Here is an 18797-nt window from a genome sequence, read left to right as displayed (position 1 = left end):
AAAGCTCATTATGTATGTGTGTGCGTGTTAAAGATATAAATAAATTAAACTGGTGACATTTAAATACAGACACTACACTATGACTTACTAAGCATGCAGCCAAATTTCACATTCATTACTAAAGATAAGAACTCAAAAATGTTACGAAAAAAAGTCTTGAGACTAGACTAGCTTGAGACTACACATGGCAGTGTTAAATCCCATTCAGCCTGATGAGAGTGACTCCCAGCAGCACTGAGCTCAGTGGGGGGTTGTAAACATTTACACTAAGAGCCTGTCCAGTGCACATGGTTGGTGCTTGCCAGGCACCTCGGTATCGAATGTTGTGTTGCATATTTTGTCATTCAGGCCTGTCCCGAAATTGTAGGAATCACACCATCAATTTATGAAGGAGCCATCCAAATGTGACAACAGGCTTATGCTAAATGGAGAAAATAGAGCTAAACATTGTTAAAACACCCCTAGACCCACATGGTAGAGAGTGCTCGGCGGAGAGCTGCTATGCTCCCCGCTGTGAACTGGGAAAGTGATGTTGGTGGGCTTCCTTCTCCATGAGGGCCGCATCGTTCTTGGGCCCCGATTTGAAGCCTTTTTGAAGTCTGTTTCCTGCAGCACCGTGCCAACATTAATGTTTCCACAAAAGCAAAAATGCTAAATCAAATGAACACTATACTATGCTATTCCACATTGACTCCTGAATTTCCCCCAGGAAAATTTTAAAAATCATCATTATAGGTGCCATTTACTATATATGCCTTAAAAGCTTCTGCTGTTTTTGTTTTATACAAAATGGTTAGAATGACGTGTCAGTGAAAAATAATAATTGTCGGCTTTCTCCTCCCCAATGAAACATAAAATATCTCACCTGTAATATTAATGTGCACATAAGTATTTGTTACATTTCTGCATCAGAGGAAAGAATGAAAAGGAAAGAAAAAAAACTATTGAATCCATTTGGGATCAGTCCTTTATTGTTTCAAAACTCTAGCTTTTACAATACAGTAATTTATTGTTACATGTGATTTGATGGGTAATATACAATGTCTCCCGATAATGAAACACAGTCACAAAGTATTCCTTTCTACATATCAATATTCTATGATAGTGAGAAGTTTGTGCTGATATATTTACTTAGTTCTGACAGCTCAATTAACTTCCCTTTTCAAATCAACAAAAGCATTGTTTTGAAAGTGCATTTCAAGGATTGCAAAGACGACTGTTTCCATTAGTCAGTCATAATGTACATTTCAGTATTGACACAGGGCCATACTGTTTTGTGAGTAACAAACAGCATTAACTACATTTCCAACTACAACATTTATCTGGATAAGTAAATCAAAGAAAATATATCAATATGCATGCCATGAACATTCCTCCATAAACATTTATAATAAATGTATATTTTTCATTTAATTATGCTGATAATGACAGTATTTTCCACAAAAGGACAAATGCTGATAATGAGAACTAATATTGAACATCCAAATTTCGTTTAAGTTTACATACAGGTCAGATGGCATTATGCCACAGTGTATAGGGCATTGCCCTAATAAGTTTAATAGCATTTGGTCCACAATAACAAATCTGGGTTTAAAAGAACAAAAAAAGTGATAGCAGGTGGGATTTTAAAATAAAATGCAAAACCATATGATGGCGATCTTAATTCTTTCCATTTTTTAGGTCTTTCGATTTTCAAGTTATGAGTTATTATGTGATGTTTCTGTTCAAAAATTAAACTATATAAATATACATTTTAGCTCATTACTTGGCTATTATACTTTTCTATTCCATGGAACAGCTTTCACTCTGTAGAACTTGGTTCCTAAAGGAACCTTGAATCTGTTTTGGGCCTGAGAAAGGAGAGGAAGAGAAGGAGAGAGAGATCATTACAAGAAACAATGAAGGTTCAAACTTTGTACTTAATTGTAAGAACATTACTGACATGACTTTAAAAAAAATCCAACTCTGATTTAAAAAAAAAATATAAAAAAAAAAAAAAAGACACTTATAGGCCTACAGTTGAAACTGTAAGTAAAACAGGGTTAAATGTTAATCGAATATGTAAACAAAGTATTTTTAGTACTTAAGTACCTTTTTTGCCTGGCAATACTCCTTCTCCATCACCTTTCCAAGCACCCACGGCCGTCTTGAGGTCCCTGATGCTAAACAAGAAAACAAATCGCATCGTTAAATAAACTTAAGAAAATGTTCACCAATTCTATGTGTAAAATAAAGCCAACAAGCATCAGTAGCAAGAACAAAGATTAAACTACATTTTATTTTAGCACCCATGTACACACAACACACAAAGCTCTCATGTTTGATTAATATATATATATATATATATATATATATAAAAATCAGAAAACAATCAGTCGTGCCTTTTTATTTTATTATTAAAAAAGAAATGTGTAAAATAAATTTCAATGACACAACGCTAAACTCAAAAGGGTTTGATGAAGCTGACCTGGTTTGAGGTCCAGTGCAGTAAGAGACTCAGAATGGAGGAAGTAGAGGGTGGGACCAACTGTGAAGAGCACGTAGTTGTCATGCCTTTCATCCAAGATGATTAGAACCAAATCGCCTACCTGGAAACTGAAACATAAAAAAAGACCAATAAAGAGACCAAATGATGATGAAACCGAATTGCAAAATGAAAACACAAAAGAAAATACATTAACGGTAATCATATGTGTATAATTATACCTACATACATAATAATGTACACAATAATGACAGAAAAACCACACACACATCAGCAAGGACATGTTAAGGCCCTGTGTGTTTCGTTTTTTAAAATTCACTTACTCTCTGATGGCGATTTTGTCTGAATGCCGTGATGACACAGACGACATGCTCTGAGACATCTACACAGAAGAGAAGGGCAACATTACTCACGTTATCAAAGCAAAATTAATAATATTAACAAGAACTGACTTCCACTGGGGATTATTAAATCATTTGTCTGTGACATAGGCTTTGAACTCTTATACTTTTACCACCTGACAGAATTATATCATAATCTAAACTATACCAGTCTTCGAGTTATGCAATATTAGTATTGACTAAATCTTTTCACACCAGAAAAGTACATTTTTGACATTTGTATTAGTATACAAGTTTGTGCTTCACTAAAATTCACCCCTTGTACATTTCAATGATCCTCTTCCTAAAGACTCATTTTTATTCACTGAGCTCGCTGGCCTCCTGGGTCAGGATTCTACTCTTTGATGCTAGTGCCACCTGGTGGAGAAATTGTTTCATAGCCTATAATGAAAATGATAAACTGACCAGTCTTTGACTGAGACGCTTGTTTTCTTCTTCCTTCATGTGCAAAGTCTGCAACATATATTAAATGAATTAGTCAGACATGCCTACACAAACAAACTCTTATCCAGTCAGATGCAATGATAAAGATGCAGCATGTCTAATTACCCTCTCAAGTAAGATTATCCGCTGTTTCTCCTCTGACATCATAGTATCACTACAAAAACAACAACAACAAAAATTAACAAGATGCAGTATACAAAAGGTAAAACTAAATAAATAAATCATAACATTTTTTGACTTGTGACCACTTGGCGCTTCTTAATATTAAGAATTTAAAAAAATATTTATTTATTTTAACTTACACTCTCGGTTCCTAGCCTCCCTTCCTTGGACTGTCAAATGTCTCTTCTGTTCGTCCATTTTTGGCTAGTTTATACAGTTGGCTCTCGAAACACAACACAAAAGTCTGTTTCTCTGGCTCGCAATCGATTTGACGGCATCTAAACAAAACTTACTGTCTATGAAGGAAACCTTTTTAGGTTTCACTATGAATTTGTTTGAGATTAACATGTTGGCGCAATAAAATCCACGTACTGCAGCACTGCGAATGCACAGAAATGAACACACTCAGATTCTCGTAGTTTCCTTGTCCAACTTAAACTGTAACTAAAATCTTAATCCAAGGTGCAGTCAAAGAGATCCCACTACCCAACCTATAAAAAGGCAAAAACTGTCCTCAAGTTCCATTACGGCCCTTTTGTGAAGCTCTACATTGTTCCCTGCCCTCTTGCACCTGTAGGGATTGTTCATTGTAGGAGCTACTCTGATCAACTGCGCCTGACAATATGGGAGGATTTTACTGTGTACATTCTTGTGAATACTGTCATTCCCCTGACTTTATGGACTTTGAGTTTAGATAGTGCAGATTCATCTGTCATGTCATTTGAGCACCGGTTGTCATTAATAGTAATGAGCCTTGTGAGGTATGGCCAGTTTGATGCAGACGTTACTGTCTGCTTTCAAAGTAAATGTGAGCTCAATGATGAAATAAAAAATGCACACATAAAAGTGGTCAGAACGGCCATCCAGGGAGCAATCTCAGTGAAGCAGGAGCTGCAAGCTATGCATCACTACGCCAGGAGATGACCTTGAAGGGGATATACTGTTAAAATTTTAACCAGTGATGGTTTATCCAAACTTTTGGACTTACATTACATTGTGCATCACAGATTCCACAAAAACTATTATGTATAGAATAACCAAAATTCTGTGCATTCCTTTTACATGGACCTCTCTATAAACTGTGGCTACAAGATCATGCGCAGGTGAGAAGGTTTCTTACGTATTTTGCAAATGTTGTTTGAAATATAAAGTGTGGAGTAAGGATAAACACATTGTCCAAATGCAGCCCACATAGTTGTTAACCAGGTGAGGTTAGGATAGGATAACTGGTTAGGATACCTGTCCTAACCGTGCTGCTAATGTGTGCTGCTCTGATTTTTCTTTCCCCATGAACAGTAATAGTGTCAGGCACATAATCACGTGGACGTATTTCAGACTCTAAACACAATGTTTATTTTAGAGTAGATGCTTACTGGACGGTCACCATGCTGGCTTCCACTGCTGAATCAACATGTTCGTCATCTCGAATGGCTGCCACAGAGGCCAATCTATCAGTTTCAGTGAGGGGCTCAGAAGAACAAGCCCCAGCAACGGGCAGAGCTCTAGCTGCTGCTGCTCCGGCTTCTGAGGCATCTTGAGCTGAGGGGTTAGGGTTGAAGAAGGCAGAGGACACCAGTGCAGTGCTGCGGAAACGGTTGAGCTCCTCTTCCAAATGTTTCTTTTCCTGCATCACACTAGCCCGGTCCTCAGACAGTTTCTCTATCAGAGCTGGAATAAAAGTATAAATAAAAACCACTGACAAACACAAAATAACATTATTTTTGACAAAAGCCTAAAAATGAATATTATGGCAGTGAGAACAAGCGAACAGGACAAGTAATGAATATTCATGAGGTGCTACCATGATGTCTCATTTCCAAAACTGTAAGAAAAACAGTGTTCAATGTGGACAGTACACACTCACCTTTATCTTTCTCCTGCTGCTGGGTAACTTTATGCAACTTCTCCGTGAGATCACTGATGATCTGCTCCTTTTTCATTTTCTCTCGTGTTAGAACTGTGTTGAAATTTGTCTGGATAAAAAGATTAATAATTATTATTATTAACATTTTAAAAATTTTGACAAGCTTAACAACCATTTTAGTGAGAACAGAGCATTTATATCAAAGCATTAATTATTTCATTTTTAATTGCCAATTTCTGAGGACACAGATCAGCATGCAGCCATGGGAGTTACAGTTGTTTTGTTAGCTTTTACTCCTAGTATTTTGATATTTTTGTATCGTACATCCATGTATTACACCAGACAATAAATAACAAAAGAAATCAAACTGTATGTGCTCCTAACAATTCTGTTTGTTGCAAGTCTCATCATGTTCAACTACAAAGGGAGATGTAGCAAAGTAAGGTGAGATGTCCTCAATTTTTTTTTCGTAAACAGTAAATGAAATAATACAAAATCTATAGCACAGTAAAATAAATGTCTGTCCACATATGAAGCGATCTGCTCATCGTCCATAGCATTGTAGCTAGTTGGTCCCTAGAGGAAAATCCAGACTCTGGTTCCCTAGGTGATCCTGAAAAATATTTTATGACCTGTAATATGTAAACGGTGTCATTCATCCAGTTGCCAATGTATTAGTCATCCCTACTTTTACTTAGGAAGGTGAGAAAAAAGACAGAAAACTAAAGGTAGGTTTTATAAAATGGATGAGATCTGACCCTTAAGTACTGAATACTCAGTACACAAGGGTTGTAAGGTCAACACTGAAACTTTTGATGGCATGTTGAAGGCTTTTGTCTATAGGGAGGATGAACTGTATTTAAAATATTTCACACTACCATAACGCTATACTGACAAGCACTTTTTCTACTGCTAATATTTCTCCATGGCAGCCTGCCATGCTAAAATCTTTGCTGCCAAACAAGAAGCGTTGTGCATATATAAAGAAATTGGGTCACCGTGCATCGCTTGTAGCTGACAGCTGGACACTATAGTGGACATTTTAGGCTAAGGTTCACTGGTAACCCTCTTATACATCCCCCGCACTGTCATGTCAGTCAATGGTATCTCTTTGCTCCCACTGTTTGCAATAATAATTGCTCTCCTCAAAACTGACAGTAGTTTAAATAGGCATCCACCCCTCTTTGCACAGCTAAAGGTTATTTAGCCTGTCAGTGCTGCAAGTCTCTGGTAATCAAATTGCCGCTAGTTTCTTCCTGTGTGTATGCTGCTTCCAGCTGAGTTAGTTTAGGTCTTATCCCCTTCACAAACAGCTTTTTCCATTTACAACACACTTTATGACTGACTAAATGAAGATGGCCACTGCTAATTGCATTCACTCTCCTATGGCCAAGGAAACACGTTAGTGCTACTACTACTATTCCCATTCATCGACATACACAGAGTCTATGAACAGTTTTGCAGATCGTTTGCTACATGTTATAGCTGTTTGCTGTCACCTGGGGGCAGTGTCACAAACAAGCGGTCTGTGGGCTACTCTTGGTAATGCTCTTGTTGGTCTTCAGCCAACTATCTGGTCTTTAGCCAACTATCTGGTCTTTAAGTGATGACGTATGAACCCTGCTTCTAGGTCCAAACTACTCTGCGTTTATTAAGGCTGTTGCGTTTTTAACATGTTTTAATTCCTTGTATCTTTTTCTATTTAATCTGGACAAGCCCCTAAAAAAAGGGCAGTGATCACTGTCGGCCTCTCTCTCAGGTTTTATTACCACTATTCATTTTAACGCTCAGTTTTTAAAATCATACAATGTAACTACTGCCCAGCTCATACAGCAGTATATTATTAACCAACCTCATATTGTGGATGGATTATCTCAGTTGTTCTTCTGACAGCATCCTGCCATGCAATCACATTTGTCCCTAACCATTGCGTTAATTTTTATCGACTGGAAAAAAGTTAGCATTCATCCTCTGGATTCACTGTGTTTATATTATGCTAACATAGCTGTGTTGCTAGCATTCACGTAGCACATCATTATATACAAGCTAGTTCAACTTCAGTAACACTACAAACATCACTGCTGTTTAGTTTTCTGTCTTCATTTATGCCAGAAGTGATAGCAGAGCTGTACATCTTAATTTGTTTCAGAAATCTCTCAGTCAGAACCTGGTATATTATATTTAAATGGAAACTAGCGAGCTAACTCCCTGCTAACTTCTAACTCCATTAAATTTCAGAAATTCTGTTTTTATGGATGCCTGGATGTTAAACTTAATTGTTACACCTGGTAGAGCAGCCACACTAATCATTTTATTACAGATGAAATAATTTAGACAGTTTTTAATCTCTTAGTGATGCCGCAGTGTTTGTTTGACTTTAATCACTGACGAGTTTGGACCCAGAAACGCCTAATAACGTCAGACTTAAAGACCACATAGAGAGGAGCAAAGTTAGAAAATACAAGAGAGCTGAATTGTGTTACATAAATTCTGCTGTGTCCAATGCAGTGACTGTCGGTGCGTGATGATCTTTGATGGTTTTTTTCCCCCACAGTTCCCCCGTTTATTATGAACTCCGCTGTTGCTCTCTTTTCTGTTCCAGCTTGTTTTCAACCAGCAGGCATTCAACCTATGCACAGCATCATCCACGTTCAGTCACATGCGGTTGGGTTTTTGGAAGACTGCACACAAGTATGTTAGCATAGGTCCGCACTCAAATATCAACAAAAGACAAATATCAACAAAAGCAGAACCCTAAAATAAGCTAACAAGAGCAAATACAAACCTGTTGCTCTGCAATAAGTGATGTTTTGATGTTCTGTATCTCCTCATTCTTCTTTTTCTCCATGAGCTCCATCTGTGCCTGCAGAGAGGCCCTTTCCTGTTGCAGACGCTCTTGTAGTGCTGAGTCTAGAGACAGAGGTGCTCCAGCATCTGCACGTCCGTCAGCATGCAGGGACAACCCTTCATCACTGAAAGGCACATAGCAAACAAAGTTATCAACTTAAACTACTTAAAACTAACCATGAAAAACACTTTAACTGAAATAAAAATAGATAATAGAAATCCAGAAGCTACGATGTATGGCCTCAATATTACACTTTATTACTGTACTTTTCCTAACTTATTACATCTTAAATTCTGAAAAAACGACCCATGTAATAATAATAATAATAATAATAATAATAATATTAAAGTTAATACTAAAAGGAATGTTAAACTAACCTAAGCACAGGAAACTGTGGAAACTAAACTGAAAACCCAAATTTAAAACTAAAAACAACTTACAGAAAATGCAAAATCATAATACCTCTAACAAAAACATTAATCAGCCAAGTGATGAACCTGTAACTGTGAAAATAATGTGAAGAAACATGAAGAGCAAACTTGTTTTGGATTAAACATTTACCTTTTTGAGGACCGGACCTCATGAAGCTCATTTTCAAGTTGTCTAATCTTGCCTAAGAGTCTCTTCTCCATCTCCTCTTTCTGCTCTAAGTCTTTAAAGACATCTGGTGCTGCAGCCTCAGTGGCCTTTTCTTTCTCTAAATGTTTCTCAAATGCAAGTCTGTCCTGCTCTACTTTTTGCGAAAGCAGGTCATTTTCTTGCTGCAAACTGCTGATAACAGTCCTCAACTCCTGCTCCTGTTCTTGGAAACTATTCAGTTGCTTTTCTTTTTCTTCACAGACAGCAGCCAGTTGCTGATCTAATTCCTCTTTAAGTTTCCGATGCTGCTCAGCGTGGTTCCTCTCAGCCTCCTGGGCTTGCTGCTGCAGGGAAGAGAGCTTGTTGCTCAACAAAATAGTCTCCTCTTCGTGTCTGTCAACAAGCTCTGAGATGCAGTGGTCCTTCTCAATCCTCATGAGAGTCCTGAGCTCTGCTAGGTCCACTTCATACTCTTCATTCTTTAGCTGAAGCTCTTTTTTGACAACTGCCAGTTCTTCACCAAGAACTTTGGTCTCCACCTCTATTTGGGATTTGACAGCCTCTTCCTGCTGTATCCTGGAGTCTTCAAACAAGCGCTTTAACTCTTCTGTCTCTGATTCTTTGAGGGCTAACTCCACCTCTAACTTGCAGCGGAGTTCTGCAAGCTCAGCTATCCGAGCCTCCAAGTCCTTGACCTGACTGTCCTTCTCTTTTATAGCAGTGGCATGGTGATCAGCTGCCTCGCTTAACTTAACACTATTTTCAACAGCAAGATTTTCCAGAGCCTCGTGGTTACCCTTGGTCAGTGTCTCCATTTCTGCCTTGTGTTCATGCTTCATTCTGTCCTCCAACTCTTTTAAATTGGTCTGTGCAACAACTTCCAGCTCCTGTCGGATCTTCTGCTGACTGCGTTCAATCTCAAAGTGCAGATTCTCAAGCTGAGTGGCCAAAGAGTCTCTTGAGGCTGCAAGCTTCTTATTTTCTTCAGCTTGATCACTGATAATCTGCTCCAGGTTGGTGATCTTATCAGTCTGAATACCATCCGTTTGAATCCATCGCTCTCTCTCATTCTCAAGCTGAGTCAGTTCCTTCTCCTTGCGCTCCATAAGCCCTTCGAGCTCCAGCATTGCACGCTGAACATCTCTAACAATATTCTGGTTTACTTGGTTTTCCTTGGTTAGTGTCTTTACCTCCTTCTCAAAGTCCTGCCGTATGGCCAGAAGCTCACTTTGATGCTGCTCCTTCAACGCTTGTTCATGGGTCTGACAGATGCTATCCACAATATTGTGCACCTCTGTGCTCATACTACGCAGAACAAAGCCAAAGTCATGTTGTTCTTTTAATACTAGACCTCGTAAATGACACAGGTCATCCTTTGCATTTCTTAAGCTGGAATGGGACTCCTCTGCAGCACTTCGATACCTCTCAATAACTTGCTGAAGAACAGCGATCTTTGAGTTCTCTCTCTCTAGTATTGTGGTATCTTGCATTCGCTTGTTATCAATAGCGTTAATGACTGAAGAATACAAAGATTCCACCATCATTTCAGGGCTAGTAGGATCACTGATAGGGTTTGGAGAGGTCAAGTTCTCTTCAATCACAAACTCGTTTACAGCAGACATGAAGTCTGATTCAGGGCTTTCTGCCAGAGAATCTAAATCAAGGGATCCCTGCTGTAGGACTGGATCCATGTTTGGATGGCCAATGGTTTCAAAGTCAAATGTTTGTGCATCAATGCTGTCTGGCGATAAGTCCTCTAGAGGAGCTGGGACAGGAACATGAAGGGGTTGGCAGCTGGGGCCCTGAAGGCTGAGAGAGGAAGGAGTTTTGGGCGACACCGCTGTTGTGGTAGCAGGCATTTCAGACTGAGGAGACAATGTAGTTGATCTGTGGGCACTCTGACTACAAGATGCCTAGGGAGAAAAAAACAAAACACCCAAGAATAAATAAATATATTCTTCAAGTTGGAGTTTAATCTTAATACGAAAAGAGAAATTAAACAGTATTACAAAAAAAGAAAGAAAAAAATTAGAAAATGCTTGACCTAAAGTTACACCTCAGTATTGTTTGCTTTTTGATAGTTGTTCTAAGTTATGTGTTCATTTCAGACTAGGACAGCAAATACATATATGTGTAATATAACCAAGGTAAATCATTACCCTTTGTTCACTTAGCAGGTCAGTAATCGTCTGTGACATCTCGTCCACGCTCTGCGCAGCTTGGACCAGCTGGTGAAGTGTCTCTATGTGGTGATTTAAGGGCTCAAAGTTGCACACTGTGGGAAGCCTGCAGAAAAAGATTTTTTTAAACTAAACAAACACGGACATATTGGTAAAAACTATGTTGTGAATTTCTTCAGTTTAAAAAGATTGCTTAGAAGGTCTTCAATTTGATGCAATTAAGAGATAACAGAATAAATTTAGGCCACTTTTCACACCAAGAATCTGTTCAAGAAAGCAAACTGAGTCTAAAGCTGAAACTTATTTCTTGAATTGATTAACTTAATCAAGGATTAAACAGTTGTTAACAAAGTTTGGCTGATCAACTCCAAGTATGTTCCCTTTTAGTTAAGAGAGTACATGGCGAATGAAAAAGAAAAGGCATAATTAACAGAGTTCTGAGACCATGATCACCACAGTAATGGGTAAATAAAGAGCAAAGCCTTAATTCAGTAGAATTAAAACTGTGAACTATGTGATACATGAAACTATGCATCACTGCAGTGACAAATGCAACTGACGGCAACTGAAAATAAAAATAAAGCTCAAACAATACTTTAGATCGTTTACTTATAGATGATCATATCGGACCTTTACTTTATAGTCTTACCAAGTTATAATGATTCTGGTTATTAGCACTTAATTATAGTCTGACTTTTTAAATTAACTTTTTAATATCTAGTTTAAACTGAAATATTTTGCTCTACAGCGTTAGAGAGCCTGCATTTCAAAGTGCAATCTGCATAAAATGTTGTAAGACCACATTCAGACTATATTCAGATTATTCACATAATCTCCATCATAAAGAACTATAAACAACTCCAACTATGACATACTTGGTCCCCAAGTAAGACCAACCACAACATGTCCCATGATTTATTCATTATTCAGTTTCTTACATATCTAAAGCTTTTTATATCTTTATTGTTTTATTTATTTAAATAAACCAAAGATAAATGCATTTAAATAAACCAACAAACAGTGCCAGGGACCTGGTTGAACACTAAACAGCTTATTTTGATAACAAACCATAAATTCAGTTATGTTAACTATTGGTAGTTAACGAATAGTTTTTCCATTTTTTCTCAAAAAACCCCATTTAATGATATTTAAAACCACTAATGATTCAAGACAGTGACTTACATGAGGAAAGGCTGCACCTCAACAGGACAACAAGATTTCAAGTACTGCAGGTCCTCAAGTGAGATGTCTGGAAGTTCATCATCAAACCTTCTTGGCCTTCGTGTCTATAGCCAATTAAGAACCATGAAAAAAATAGACTGTCAAACAGTGTGAAACAATAGTGCTAACAAAGAAAAAGTGATACACACGATAATTCAATCAAACTTACACAAAATGATGTTGGAGGCCATGAATCAAGTCCTCTAAACAACCGATTTCGGAGAAAAGACTTTCCTAAATAATAAATAAAACAGTAACTGGGTCAAAATTCTGTTCTTACGTGGAATTGGTGTGTTATTTAATCAGAGTTTCTCAAAAACACTTACGAAAGAGTTTCCCAAAGGATTCCCGTTTAAATTTCTCTGCCTCATAAAGTTGTTTTCCATCCTTGACAAGTGCATTGGCCCACTGAAAAGATTTAAGAAAAATTTAATTAAGATTATGCAATAAATTTATAATTATGTTTCAAAAACATTTTCACAAGAAGATTACATTCCTTAACATCGTTTTAATGTTATTTAGATTTGAGCATTTAGACATAACTTAATGGAAGGCTTGCAGGCACTCTTCAAAAAAAGCCAATATGTATGCAGCGTCCGTCAAAACGAGCAGTTACATTTTTTGCCAAAAACTACATCAATCAGAGGAGCCATCTTTCAAGCAATTCCCAAAACACAAAGTGTTAACTTCTATTCTTTCTTGTGACTGTGAAATAATAAAGACCAAAAAATTAAGCTCAAATAAAGGAAAGTTTCATCAAAATCATCAAAAATCTGTCTTATTAGTCAAACCTTCTCAGAGCTAAGCACCCTTTTTGCACCTTTACCATAGACCGTACATTGCTTAGACACAAGTCACACACCTTTAGCTGTCATAACATATCACAAATTAGGCATTATTTTCTTTTCTGCTGCTGCCAACACAGCACACCACAAATGGCCAGATGTTAGAAAATTGGACACATCTAGACACTTCATAGCTGATTACAGTAACTTAATTCCCCCTGTTAGCACAGGCTTCCTAATGGTTGCAACTTTGTGTTGATAATGTTATTTCTTACACACTTGAAACAGAGCTGAATTCTCACAACAAAACCCCCAAAGACCATCCATCCATTCATTTCCCTCATCTTATTTAATTCAGGATTGGGTCATCAGTCCATTGCAGGGCTAACACACAGTGACAGACCACCATTCACATCTTTATAATTTTGAATAACCAATTAATATAAAGAGATAACTTTTTAGGAAGTGTAAATACCCAGATGGAACCCACACAGAATCTTCTTAAAAGAAACCCTTTCTTTAGGCTATATATGTGGTTTTATGTACTTTATACTATTTTTCATTATATGATTTCATACTGTACATTGTCATTTCTGTAAATCTTATTGAGATGACTGTTTTTGTTAAATTGCTACATCTGAATGCATGATTAGTTTCTAATAACAGTACTGACCTCTCTGTAGTGGCGCATGAACATTTTTCTCCTGACTACCTCTACGACTGCCAAGCAGTACATCTGGGGCACGGTACTGAGGGCCTCCACCACCCTCACTCTTTCCATTAGCTCGGTTAGAAGTCTGAATAGAGCCTGAAGCTTCTCTGCATCCTGGTCTGCATGAAGCATCACGTAGCAGCACCATCTAAAATTATTCCAATCATTAGAATTTGAAAACATAATTCTCATAATCACATTTTTTTAAACATATATTAAATACAGCAAGGTACAATTTATTAAACATAGGATTAGGGCTGTACGATATAACGATATATATCGGATGACGATATTAAAACGTCTATCATTTCATTTTATGCTATTGTTTGTTTCATGGTGTCACAAAATAAACTGTTTACTGCAATATTTTTTCATTATTTTGATGGTCACTGTAGTGGCTATATTAATTTCTTAAAGTTCTCTCTTTCTCTTATATTTAATATAACCACACTACAGACGGACAAGTGCCTGTTTTTATGCGCTGTCATTAGCAACAACAACAGTAAAACCATCGCGTGTCCGCTTGTTTATTTTCCACAACCTTTCACAATAAAGCTCAAGCTCCTGTTGAGACTTTTCAAAATAAACTGAATCACGTGAAAGAGTATGCAGAGTATTCACAGATGAGAAGTAAAAAAAGAGCCGTCAGGTGCTAAAAAAAATAAACCTTAGACTCAAACGTTAGAGCAGGCTTTTCCCCGCAGCATGCTGTGTAATAAACACTCACAAAGAAAACGGCAGCCGCTACAACTTATGTCTAAAATTAAAACACCTGACTCCAGGTACGCGACACCCAGCTGGAAACACTTCACGGAAGTCGAGCTGCCCGAGATTCACAGAATTTACAGAAAATGTAAAATTTTTGTAATTTATGTTGTTATCAGACGATAGATGTCTTATATGAGATTTTGGTCATATCGCACAGCCCTAGTCAGGATCAGCAATTAATATGGAAAAAGAAATGGTTTCCGGTTTTACTTAAGTCTGACTTGAAGGTTGTTTGCTAGCTCTTGTTTGGCAGTGGTGCACTTCTTTTTAATTTCCAGCAGCTTTCTGTGGTTGTTCAGCATGATCATCAGCTGGTTGGTGTGACTCATACACAAATCAGGCAGAACAGATGTATCCTTCAGGTTTTCAGCCCGCTTCTGATTGGCCAAAAATCCCTGGAAGCAAAAACATGTGAGCACAATTCATAACACAACAAAAAGCAGAGAAAACTATTTAATACTGCTTTTCTTTGCATACCTGAGCAAGTTCTTTCTGTTCATTCACCAACTTCTTGCAGCTTGCAAGCATTTGGTCTAGAGCATACAACCTGTCTTCAAGCCCTTTGATGGATTTCATGTTTTGATTATCTAGCTTGGAAATTGTGTCATGACATTCTGTTAGGAAAGGCTGAATGGTCCGCGGGTCAAGCTGAAAGACACAAAATCAAAGTCAAACCTCTTATTCCAATTTAACACAGCACATTTAAAAATCCACCAAGACCTTTTTAAAAATAGATCAATGACTTACCCTATTGATGGAGTCAAAACATTTCCTTACAACCGATTCCACATCATTGGGCCTGTCCTGGACGTTGATCCAATCTAATAATGTAACATTGAACACGGACGGGTTGGTGAGCTCTGGTGTGTCATCATCTAATAGTGCAGCTCTCAGGCCACCACTGTCAGTCATTTCATTTGATTCCTGGTCCTCAGCTGGCTCACAAGTGGCTGTCCCTGAAGCGGAGAAGGATGCTGATGACTTAGAGGGCATCTGTGTTTCAGTTGTGCAGAGCACAGAGTCAGTCGATTTTTCTTCTTCCGTCTCATCTGAATCCTTTGCAGGGGTTGAGCTGGACTTCTCCATGCTCTCTCTGTAACTCTGACGTGTTAAACATTCCAGCAGAGGTATCTTGGCCATTACTGAAACTGCTGTCCCTAACCTGCAATTATAACAAAAGATGAGTTGAGACTTGTCTTGATGCATGCTCATCCAGGTAAGTAAATCCCAAAAGGTTGATTCTAGTTTCAGTCTTTGTGCAAATTTACTGTTTATAAGGTTGGAGAAACCTGCAGTCAGCTGAGACTGAAGAAGGCACTTGTATGAGTGACGAAACATTTCTCCGACTGAAAACACTACATCCAGATGATCAGAATCAACCTTCTTGTGAGTTGAGACTGGTTCAATTTCTTTACTATTTTATTTGTTTTAAAAAAATAACATTATAACTACATTATTTAAAATGGTTCCTCTAGCATATTCTCTGTAGACTTATTTACCAATAAAAACACAATATTTTGCATTTTAGGTTTAAACTTATTGAAAAAGATCAGCAAACCAACACTTACTTACATTACACAGTTACACAGTAACACTTACTTTGTAAGTTTCACTTTGATTTCCTCCAGATCATGCTGATAATTTGTATAAGCTGTGTTGAATTTTATAAGCAACTTCTGATAAGATAGGGTGCAGTCATCCAGATTCGCCATTATAGCAGCCCAGCCTTGGTGTTGAAGGTGTTCATCATGAACCAAACGTTCACAGAAAGAGCAAAGTTTGTTGGCAACTTCAAACATTTCCTGGAGGGATTAACAAATATTTAACTCAACATTAGAACATTTTCAGAGTATTCTACAGATGATTGATTAGTTATTATTTCTTGTAAAGAAATTCAGTTGAAAAACATTTCATGGCAAATACATTCAAAAACTTTTTTCAGGCCAAGGTTTAAAAAAATGTTGTTAACTACCAGAGCAAGTTGTGTTCGAGAGGCAACAGTGTGAAAGACAGCTGGCATCAAAAGAGACTCCTCCACCTTGACCTGAATCTCACTCTCAATTGAGAAGGTGGTTTTGGGGATCGTTGGATCCCGGTCAGACAAGATCATCTCTTTGTTGAACAGGAATATAGGGTTGGTTTCCTATAGATAAAAATAACAGTGTTTAGAGCATTATATATATTCAAGGAAATAAAATCAACACCTAACAAACTGAAAAACTCACAGTGCCAGCACTGTAGCTGCAGACCCGTCTCTCTGCAGCCATACATTCTCCTCCATTAACAACGAGGACTTGATGTGGAATTGCAATTTTATATTTGGCTTGGATGGCATGTTTGAGCTCCTGTACACTGAGAAGAGGGAAAACACTTTTTAGGTCACACTAAGCAAGGCGTACTGACCACTGTTTCAGATTAATATTACAATGCCAGCTTCTTACGTTTGGACAGCAAGGTCAGTATCAAATGTCAGTGTGCTGCCATTGTTGACCTGGAACACATACAACTTCATGTTTGATCTCCCAGAGTTTTTCCCTCTTGCCTGTCTTGTTCATTTAGTCACTCACCACAACCCTGCAAAATTACACAATAACGCAAAAAATGTAGTTGAGAACAGACAATAAAAACATCCCTGAAATCATTAAATTGAATTATATATTCCTCTTGATTGTATTTATTTCTCCTGTTTATTATTTATTCCTGCTGTCTTACCATTAATATTTTATCCCTGCAAAGTTGGTGTGGAGCACCCATAATTTTGTTGTGCATGTACAATGACAACAAAGGGCTATTCTATTCTATTCTGAAGACAAGTAATGGTGCCATTTATTCAGAGCACAAAACTACTTGAGTAATATTTATATTATACTGATATTATACTGTTACACCGCATGTTATAAGTAGTTATAACAATATACTTTACAGAGTCTATAGAGTGTGCTTATGCAGTACAGTCATTTAAATTAACTCAACAACAAAAAGGCAATATAACTACATTTTACTTTTCCAAAGACAGCCCGTGCATTGTTTCCTACCGAATAATTAGCCTGGTAGCTGAGTCACTACACGGTAGGCTGGGCTATTAGCTAGTTGTTTGGTAACCAGATAGTGACCCAACATATTATTCTAACCAAAGACACAATCTGTCTTTTGAAACTACCTGAAGTAGTAGATTCTTCACACGGGTTTGCGTTTATTCTGAAATTAATAATGCAAAATGGGCTGCGCTAATTAAAGTTGAAGATAGAACAAAACAGTTAGCGCTATGTTAGCCGTTACAACGATAAACAACTTAAAAGCCACACTGCTTTCTGAATTGCTTGTCTGTTAATTGTCTTTAACAACGTTAACGGTTTGTATATCTGCGGGGCCTCCAATCCTTTAGGCATACTCCGGTACCGGGGTTCATGTTTGCCATTTTTATGTCTACTGAAAACACTCAACCGCTGTTAATAACCTCCAGGCCTCCAGTCCGTCATCATAAACACCGAAGAAGTGGTCACCAACAGCTGCTAGCAGGCTAGCTAGTCAATAATAACCCGTTGACTAACTGGCTATTAGCTAAAACGAGCTAGCGCAGGATAGTCAACACTAACGTCGACAAATTTAGAACCATAAACTAGAGGAGTTACAATCATTAGTTTGGATTTATAATTTATGAGAATGAGATATCATGTCGGATTTTTAAAATAAACGATGTCTTTAGTCTTACCTCACTTTGCTCATCTCCCTCTTCTCGCTCTTGGCTTCGCCTTGGCGAGCTGGCTAGCTAAAAAGCTAGCACTCTAGCTAGCTAGCTAACCCGTTTTGGATTGGCATACATAGAGCTAGCTTAGCAAGCCCCTCAGCTAATGTTGGGTATACTAAACCAGAGTAGAATAACTGACAGTCATAATTAGTTCCACAAAGTAAGCATGCTTCAGTATAATAACGTTCTAATTTGGCAAACTCCAGCCGTAATGGTGTAGCACACGGACTAAACCACTAGTTGTTTATCTCAGGTGGCTACCTACGCTAACACCCTCTCTAGTAGCTGTGCTTGTTTTGTTGTTGTCATCTGCGGATGGGAAGTCCGCGAACGACTCGTTCATCCGTTACGACTCAAAGCATTCAGAGTTCAGTCACAAGCCGAGTAACTCCTGTTTCAGACTGAGGACCGACTCTTTTTAAATAATAAATTAATAATAATTATTATTATTACTATTACCTTTGACAAATTTATACTAAAACTGAACATTTTATTATCACCACAGTAGTATTTTCAGCACAAAGATAAACTTTTTCTTAAAGTAACTTATTCACTGGCCTTATCACAGTACTTCTTGTGTATTTTTTCTATAATTTTCAA

General features: G+C 37.7%; 1 protein-coding gene across 1 annotated transcript; it reads right to left on the bottom strand.

Moving 5' to 3' along the window:
• Positions 1-962: 962 nt before the first annotated feature.
• On the bottom strand, positions 963-18499 carry rb1cc1 (RB1-inducible coiled-coil 1). The gene is made up of 23 exons (XM_085377554.1): positions 18162-18499; positions 16891-17023; positions 16675-16801; positions 16422-16592; positions 16049-16251; positions 15197-15611; positions 14927-15097; positions 14660-14844; positions 13643-13829; positions 12511-12592; positions 12354-12418; positions 12146-12249; positions 10943-11069; positions 8766-10696; positions 8142-8328; positions 5357-5465; positions 4866-5160; positions 3436-3484; positions 3292-3339; positions 2809-2867; positions 2468-2595; positions 2092-2162; positions 963-1850 (listed from the first exon to the last, which is right to left on the bottom strand). Exons 2-23 carry the CDS (start codon positions 16959-16961, stop codon positions 1773-1775), a joined length of 4863 nt encoding a protein of 1620 aa, XP_085233680.1. The 5' UTR covers positions 16962-17023; positions 18162-18499; the 3' UTR covers positions 963-1772.
• Positions 18500-18797: the final 298 nt, after the last annotated feature.

The sequence above is a fragment of the Diplotaxodon limnothrissa genome, linkage group LG18 (genome assembly GCF_057381915.1).
Source record: "Diplotaxodon limnothrissa isolate DT_005_m linkage group LG18, D_limnothrissa_male_GT1.1, whole genome shotgun sequence".
NCBI lineage: Eukaryota > Metazoa > Chordata > Actinopteri > Cichliformes > Cichlidae > Diplotaxodon > Diplotaxodon limnothrissa.
Note: the sequence above shows the minus strand (reverse complement) of the source record. Positions and strands in the feature narration are given on the sequence as shown.

Coding starts and splice junctions, on each gene's coding strand:
- rb1cc1 (XM_085377554.1), bottom strand. CDS start 16,961: ATGAAGTTGTATGTGTTCCAGGTCAACAATGGCAGCACACTGACATTT. Junction 12,250..12,353: donor GGCCTCCAACATCATTTTGT/GTAAGTTTGATT, acceptor AATTGGCTATAG/ACACGAAGGCCAAGAAGGTT. Junction 1,851..2,091: donor AGTATTGCCAGGCAAAAAAG/GTACTTAAGTAC, acceptor CTCCTTTCTCAG/GCCCAAAACAGATTCAAGGT.